Here is an 8953-nt window from a genome sequence, read left to right on the forward strand (position 1 = left end):
TCTAGACAAAGCAAACACATTTTTATGTTATACATATTACCATGTGTCTGGGTGGACCCTTCTTTGGGAAATGATTGCCCAATTGTGTGTCTTGTTCGAATTCTATAAGTTAGAGAGGCTTTTCGGATTGTTACAAAAGTGTGTTGAAGTTACTAGGACTGAAGTCATTATTGTCATTTCCGGTAAGGACATAATGAAACATGTATTTAAAAATTCTGTTCTTAAAAGGTGCCTGTTCATTATGTACTAAAGTATCCAGACATTAAAAGTTTCTTTACTGTAGTTTAATGATTTGTTTGTTTACATTTTTGTTAACTATAATGGATAGTATACCCAGCTTATGATTTAGAGAAAATAAATAAAATAGCATCATAGATCAGTGAAAACAAAAGAGTATGTGAGAGTTTTGTCCCAGATCATATAAATAGTATTGATGTGGAGGTCGTCTAACTAGTCAGGCTCATGCTTGTTGTAAGATGTTTTATTTTTAAGATAAAAATTATCTTCATAGTCAATTTCATAACCCAGAAAGTTTGAATAACTTAGAGAATTCTATTTAGTGTTAAAGCTATATTTGTTTTTATTTGAGTACTAATCACAATATGGAATGTAGTCTTACAAAGCTTTTTCATTTACTACTGTTGACACCCCTTTCTCCATTTTCTGATTTGTATATTATATTTTAAAAGTAAACTGTTTCAATGTGTTTTAAAAAAAAAAGGATCTTCAGGATGAATACTGAGGTTTTAAATTTATAAACTTATGCATCTGGTACATGAAGTCCATGCTACACTGGAAATACAAAAGATATTCTCAATTAAGTAGGTGTGCACACCTATGTGCAGCACTTGATAGAACCAGAGGATCTCAGGTTCAAGTCCAGGCTTGACTACTCATAAAACCTGGAAAGGAGATCAGTGCTTAGTGTTCTGAAAACTTCCTTTTTCTGTTCCTTATACCTCTAGAACATAACCTATTCCCTCCTTTTTTTTTCTGAGACAAGGTTTCTCCATATAGCCCTGGCTCTGTCCTAGAACTCACTCTGCAGACCAGGCTGGCCTCGAACTCACAGAGATCAGCCTGTCTCTGCCTCCCAAGTGCTGGGATTAAAGGCGTGCACCACCACCCTTAGTCACTTTTTAAAATGCAGTGTTTTTGATGTAAAACTTCCACCAATTAAGTTCTAAAAACTTACATTCAGAAAACAGTGGAAGACAGAAGATATTCTAGGAGATATCACGATTATACTGAAACATTTTGGGAGATTTTCAGATCTTGTATTAGCGTTAACTTGCCTTGCAACCGAAAACAAACTCCATCGCATCTTTGTCAGATGGAATGTTTTAGTGGTTGATTTTTTTTTCCCCCCCAAACTGGTGCCTCAGAGACCAGGGAATCTCAAATATTTTTAAGGAGAAAGGGATTAATGGGCTGATGGTTAGGTTTTTTTTGTTGTTGTTGTTATTTTAGACTGTTTAAGATTTATTTTATGTATCTGCATGCACACCTTTATTCCAGAAGAGGTCATCAGATCCCACTATAGATGGTTGTGCACCACCATGTGGTTGCTGGGAATTGAACCCAGGTCCTCTAGAAGAGCAGCCAGCGCTCTTAACTGCTGAGCCATCTCTCCAGCCCCTAGACTTTGAGTGGTGAAAGGCATATTCTGAGGTTCATAGAGTTTTTCTATAATTAGAGTGTACAGATTAGCATCACCTTAGTTATTTTTATATTCTTTTCCAGGTTTGGAGAAAATTGAAGTTTTGCAGCAGCATGAAAATGAAGACATATATAAATTAGCATTTGAAATCATAGATCAGTATTTCTCTGGTGATGATGTAAGTATATATTAAAATACAGATGTGTGCATGTAAATTGAAATTTTTATATATAATGGCCATTTACTTAGAATTTTTCTCTTATTATTAATGTACATAAAATTTGTAATGTTTTCTGTTAGATACTCCATTAATCACTTAAATACTTTATCCAAAACTTCACTAAAAGGTAACATTATAAAAGCATTTCTTGTTACAGTTTATCTGTTAACTGGAAATAATTCTAGAAATGACATTCAGATAAGTGAAGTACATCTACAGATGCAGGAACTTTTGAAAAATGCATATTCAGGGGCTGGAGAGATGGCTCAGAGGTTAAGAGCACTAACTGCTCTTCCAGAGGTCCTGAGTTCAATTCCCAGCAACCACATGGTGGCTCACAACCATCTGTAATGAGATCTGGTGCCCTCTTCTGGCCTGTAGTCGTACATGCTGTATACATAATAAATAAATAAATCTTTAAAAAAAGAAAAAAAAAGAAAAATGCATATTCAATTATATTTGTTTAATTTCTTAATAAAATTGTTACTAGTTTACCTGGGTATCTTTAGGCAGTTAAAATATTCATTTGGAGTTTCTGCTTTATTTTTTTAGATTGATGAAGATCCTAGCCTCATTCCTGAAGCAACACAAGGAGGTACTTACAACTTTGACCCAACAGCCAACCTTCAAACAAAAGAATTTAATTTCTAAGGTCAATTAAGTGCAGCATCTTTCATTAATACAAAACACCACCAGACGGCCACCAGGCGATAAGACAGCGAGCAGCAGAAGGCTCCCAGCACTCTTGCCTCTTCGTTTTGATGCTTCTAAAGCAAGCCATGTCTCAGTCACTTTGCAGTTGCCAAAAGTCACTCTCACATGGACTGTAAATGCATATGCATGATTCCTAAACTGTTTTAGAATTCTCCCTAACAATCTCAACTACCCTGTTTTTCCATGTCCCCTGGTGCCACATGCTGACAACTGCGGTCTCCAGTTAGAATATTCCATAGTGGTGGCGTATCAGCTGCCGGCTGATGCTCCTTTGGAAAAAGGTGCGCTGTGGATCAAGACACTTTGGTATGATGCATATTCATGTTGGAAGACTACAGAGGTGCAGTGATCTGAGCCTCCATCATTGTCCTCCACAACATATTTTCATATTCTTATGTGAAGAATTAAAGTACAAGCCAAATGATTTTCATTGGTGGAACTGACACACACAAAAGTAATAACTTCAAAACAAGAAACTTGGTTATTGATTAAAAAGATAAGTTTTTTAAAACTGTACTTCACCTACCATTAATTGATGTGTTTATTATCTGCCTCAGAAGCCAGGGTTGGAGCAAGAGCTTTAGATATCAGTGGTAATGCTTTCGCCATTATACCTAATTGTTGAGAACAGCAAACCCTATTTGACCACTCACTTCAGCCTGTGTGTTCCTGCTGTTTTGAATAATCAAATGCTGTGCATGGTCTCTACCTGAGCTGCAACCTGTTACAGACTTGAACTTCTGTTAAGTTGAAAGCAAGAGTCCCTGACTACAAAAAATACGTAAATAAATAAGTCAAAACAAGAATGGAAAAGGTCTAAAATACTCATTGGTGATGTTTTAAGATAGTCTTGCTTTCAGCTTCCAGGAGTTAATTTTTTTTTGTTTTAATTTGATAATTGGATATGGTTGATTTATATTGGGTTTAAACTGTGGAGCTTTCATGTTTACTGTAATTTAGTCTTAAAACATTTTTTACTTAGTAACCAGTACTTTTGATAATGTGGTGGCAACAAACCAGCAACTATTTAGAAGTGTTACAAGACTTCATTCGTGAGTATTGGGGAGCTCATTCCGATCCCACTCAAAGCATCCGCACATGTTAAAGAGAAACCAAGGATCTGTGTAGAGGAATGATCTGCAGTTATTTAACTCAGCCTGATTTGCAGTGATCTTTAACTCTGCAAAGTCTGGTATTACTATGTAAAGTCATTGCTTTTGGTAAATTGTCTGACCCAGTTATTAATGAATGAATATGGATTTGAAATTTTTTAAACTAAATAATTTGTGCTGTCACAGAAATGGTTTTGTTGCTCTTGTTCACTGGGTGTAATTTCCCAATGCATTGATGTGAAGGGATAGAAATCTAAACTAAGTTAGTTCTCAGATGGGGGGGGTGTGTTTACTGTGATGAAGAGGAGACGGATGCCATCAGAGCTTTGTGAATCAGCTGGGGTGTTTTCACTGATAAACAACACATAGCAGGTGTGCTTCATTACAAATATATGTATCTGCCAAGGTGGAGCCACTTTAAAGAGTTTTGTCTTGTATCTAAAATGGATACAAGCGTATGTTTAAACTGCAAGATTTTTACTTGCTAGAGAATCTGTTTTAATATAGTGGTTTGGCCTCTGATTATTTATAGGTTTTATAAATTTTAGAATCAATTTCTCTTTAAGGTGGCTCAGATTTTTCAACTCTTGTGCACATAAAATTGAGTTGAAGTTCATTGTGCCTTTTTTCTTTACCCAAATTTTGAGTTAAAGCTTCATATGGTAACTGCATCCTGTTCAAACACTTGTCTAAATTTTGAAACTGTATAGTGTTCACTAAAAGTAGGAATAACAAAGTCAGAATGAATTAAGGTCACAAACTTTGGTGAAACCCTTAAAGTCCAAATCTTCTTGATATTGTGAGTTGTCCCTTCCAGTTGAGTTTCTTCTGGACTCTCCCTACTGAACTGACAGTTACCTTTTCAGATTTGCACACATTGAGATGAATTAAAATCGGGCCTCTACTGTGATGATTCCTATTTCCTCTCGCGTCTTAAGTGCAAACTAACCTTTAAGTAACATTAGCATCAAGTAGTGCAGACTTGTGTGCTCTGCTTGATCCGTTTGCTGTGACCTTACCAGTTTTGAATTGGAATCACACCATTTCATAGATAAAGGAAACTGAGTGTATTGCTGCACTTTTAAGTTTTCAAAACAGTGTTTTAAAATTGCATTGTTTTTATTTTTTTTTAAACTCAGTTTAAAAACGACTAAAATGTTCTTTCAAAAGAGGCATCTAAACGTGTTCCTAATTTTGTATATGGGCTTAGGTTTTGTAACCAATAAAAAAGCTGCTATCAAATATGATAAACATTGAAAGATTTATTTCTGAAAATAATTGTTTAGCTTTGTTTTCTGTGTGGTTAAATTTAAATTTGGGATTATCTTCAAGTGCCAGCCACAGTGATGGTAAAGCATGAGTAACTGTCATATTGATGTTTCCTTTCTACCATAACAATGACCCATCAATAGCTACTCTAGAGAATATTTTGTGACACATCAGAAGTACTAACGTGTATAATTTCCTAAGCTGTGAAAACACAGAACTAGCGAACCAGGGGCTTCAAACCACAGAAAGTGGTGCAGTTCTGGTGTCGAGAAGTCAAGTCGAGGTGCTGTCTGTGCCGGGCTCTCTTCCACTCTGAGCCTGCAAAGAGTTCCTTCCTGGCTTCTGGTGGTGACTGGCAATCCTTGGATCATAGGTTCATCACTCCATTTGCCGCCAATCTGTGTGTATGGAAACACTGTAATTTAGGGGGGGAAACCTAGTTATTTGAAAAGATGGTGTGGTTATGATTTTGGTGAAATGAACCAACCATTCAGACTAAGTCTGCCTAACCTTTGAAGGCATGTAATTGTAACAGAGTAGTAATTGAAGTAACCTTGAAAAGCGTTCCCTTTCAAGATAGAAGTGTAGCTCTGAATGGAATCTTAGATTAATTAGAAGAACAAAGGAGCAGCCAGACTTTTGAGAACAGAAATCTTCTGTATACTGCCACTTCGAACTACTTTTAAAAGAAGTCAATGTTTAAGTAAATCAGTGTGCTACTGTGATCTTTCCATCATTTCCTTCAGAGGTGCATCCTTTTTAGGGCACTCAATGATACTGGTAAACCAACAACACTTGGCTTTCAGATAGCTTTCCTGTGATAATGTTTTAACACTCTTTTGACATACGGTTTTTAAACTCCCTGGAAAACTTAATTAACTCTTGGGGGTGTGTGTAATTTCTATTTGTTAAGCTGATTCTTAAGTCAGCTGACCCGAAGAGTAATCATGGACACACCTTGAAGCTTAAAAGGAAACTTTTCATGTAAGAGCAAAAGACTGGGAGAGGAAGACTCTCAGAAATGTACATAGAGACCAGTTATCCAGAAGGGGTGTTCAGGACCTGGTGGTGGTGGCGGCGCATGTCTTTGGTCCTAGCACTTGGGAGGCAGAGGCAGGTGGATTTCTGAGTTCAAGGCCAGCCTGGTCTACAAAGAGAGTTCTTGGATAGCCAGGGCTATTACACAGAGAAACCCTGTTTCGAAAAAACAAAAAAAAGTGTGGGGGGGGGGCTTGGGGAAATGGGTGCTTGGCTCAACAGATACCTCGGCTCATTTCAGTCCATTTTAAGATGTTGAATAATTGATTGTTCTGAAGACGTTTGCTGTGCACTGTGAAATGATTGCAGTCTGTGAATTCTACTCACTAGTTTGCAGTAGCACTTCATCCTCTTCCAGTACAGACGACTGAACATAGACATTGCTAAATGTCTCCAGGGGCCCAAACTTCCATCCTTGTACACCATTGGTCAGAGTCAACTCCTGTAGAAAAGGCCCATCTGAAACAGTGCATAGCTGTCTGTATTGTGTGAACAGTAGGCTTTTCTCAGTGGTGGTTAGCAATTTTAGTGAGTGTTGGCCCCAGAAGTCAGCGTAAGTTTGAAAACTATGTTTCATGTTCATCACTTCCTAAGGCACCAAGAAATTGGTTCCCTCAGGAAGCTTACAAGTTTATTAAGTAATGCAGGGGAGAAGTAGAGAGCTTGAGTGGCATGCTCTAGGTCCTGAATACAAATCCCAGAACCATTAAACAAATAAAACAGGGATACTATGACTAAGAAATGGTATTGAGAAGTCCCTGCAGGGAATTTCTTCTGCAGTGCCCCTGCCTTACCAGAACCATGACCATCTCTACCTCTTGAATGATTGGTTCCCTTTCCAATGATGGTGTCCAAATACAAGACCTATGTAAAGCTGTAAGATAAATAACAATGTCTTCATAGAATAGCAGTTTTACCAGTCTTCTGTAATGTAAACATTGCTGCATGTTACAGAGCATACACTTACATGCACTTACATTTATGTGATAGTTTAGAGATAAAAATCAGATTTTTGAGGCTGCCATTTTATGAGATAGGATTGAGAAGTAATGACTCATTCCAAAGGAGCTTAGTCTGCATGTTGGCTGCTGTTGCTATGGAGCCCCCTTCCATCCCTGAACAGACTCACTTCTCTTAAATGTCCATCATTACAAGTGTGATTGGAACTACATGTTTGATCTTTCCAGAGAGCAGAGGAGACTGGGCTATTCTTACAAGAGCCTCCCTCCCGCACAAGAGCACCCATGCCTTGGCCCCCTCCTGGTTGTAAAGGCCTTATTGAGCCTGGTTCCTGTCAACCTAAACAGGCCATGGACCCCAGTATTGAGTAGTGTGACTAGTTTCTGGTTATAGTGGAATGACAGCATTCCATCATCCTTCGAATGCTGGAAGAGAGTTTCAGTTATTTTCCAGCTCTCTCTTAGACTTGGAATTAACAGCCTAAACTTTCTTTACCCTATCACATAGGCATCTGTCTGTCTGAGATTTAAATTTCATGCTATCTTGGTCCAATTTTTCTTATGATATTGTTTTAACTCTTACCTGTGCCTTGTCAGTGTCCTTGTTTTTCCTTTTTTAATGAATGGTTTTGACTAAGCCTTTAGAGACATTAAAGTATTAATTGAGCATCCTCTGCCATGCCTGGTACTATGATAGGGCACAGGATAAACAAATGTTAGGAATAGGCCTGGTCCCAAAGCTTGTGGCCGGTGTGTTTCCTACAGGTCAGCTGTGCTTTTGATTCAGTGCAGTCCTCTTGACTTGGGGAAGAAGCTCAATTCAGTGGTATTTCTCCAAACTATGAAGCTGATTGTGCTGCAAAAGCAGGGGTTAATCGGGCAGGTTGCCCGAAAAATCTGGAGGTGGGAAAAGTGTACACAGGCATGTGGGAAGCATAAGAGGGAGTGAAAGATTGTGATCAACGACCAATAGAAGGATTTATAGGGCCAGGGAGAGGCTGATAGCTTGGGGCGGGCAGCACAGCCTGGTGGTCAGCACTGAGCAGTGGGAAATCGGCACAAGAGGAATGGACAAGAGAAGATGGTGTGTGGGACTGCAGAGAGGGCTCGGTGGTTATGAGCACTTGTTGCTCTTACAGGAGATCTGGGTTTAGTTGCCAGCACTTACGTGGCAGTTTACAGCTGTCTATAACTCTATGTCCAGTGTGTCCAGTGCCCTCTTCTGGCCTCCATGGAGTGGCAGACACAGATACCTAACCCTAACCCACTTTCATAAGCAAAAAGATGGATGTGTCATGAGGACAGCTAGTTGGTAACAGTTGAGATGATTGGTGACATCAGTGAGAGTGAAACAGGTCAAAGATGAAGTGCACGGGTCAGAAGGGGCTTGGAAGCTGTATACACTGGGGCGGTGATGCCTGGGATGTGCAGTCTGGGTAGAGGAAGTACCAGGGTGATTCTTGATTTTTGGATGGTTCTAGATCTGAGGGGATGGAATTAACTTGAGACACAGGAAAGAATCAGACCTTGATATGCAAAGTGAACTAAGTTGATTTGAAACGTTGCAAGGTCTGATCAGGAAGTCACCGTTCAGAGGGAGCTGTTGCAGTGTGGTAGTGAAGGCAGAAACCACTAAGATTGAAGAGCAGGCTATGAGTGGGAGATTATATGACGACTCTTAAGTCAAGCTTTTACACTTTTCATGTTTCTTAAGCTATGAATAGTACATGTATATGTGAGTGCTACGCTGCAGAGGCCAGAAGAGGTCGTTGGATCCCCTGGAGCAGGAGTTACAGGTAGTTGATGAGGTGGGAACTGAACTCAGACTGATAGGGCAGGAGCCATCTCTCCAGCCCCTTAATCTAAGCATTTCCACCTAGTGGAACACAGGTTAGTTACCAAGTGTATTGCTTTTCTTGCTGCTGTGATAGAAATATATGGACAGGAGCAATCTAAGAGAAAAGGGGTTTACTTTTGCCCC

At 39.0% G+C, this 8953-nt stretch overlaps 1 protein-coding gene across 3 annotated transcripts in view; it reads left to right on the forward strand.

The window, feature by feature from the left end:
* The window catches only part of Kpna3 (karyopherin subunit alpha 3), an 80195-nt gene extending 75238 nt beyond the window's left edge, over positions 1 to 4957 (forward strand). For all 3 annotated transcript variants that reach the window (XM_059273525.1, XM_059273526.1, XM_059273524.1), the window contains exons 16-17: positions 1744 to 1838; positions 2433 to 4957. In XM_059273525.1, the coding sequence (XP_059129508.1) occupies positions 1744 to 1838; positions 2433 to 2531 (194 nt within the window). In that variant the 3' untranslated portion in view covers positions 2532 to 4957. The remainder of the gene's footprint in view (positions 1 to 1743; positions 1839 to 2432) is intronic.
* The last annotated feature ends 3996 nt before the right edge of the window (positions 4958 to 8953 follow it).

The sequence above is a fragment of the Peromyscus eremicus genome, chromosome 9 (genome assembly GCF_949786415.1).
Source record: "Peromyscus eremicus chromosome 9, PerEre_H2_v1, whole genome shotgun sequence".
NCBI classification, from domain to species: Eukaryota; Metazoa; Chordata; class Mammalia; order Rodentia; family Cricetidae; genus Peromyscus; species Peromyscus eremicus.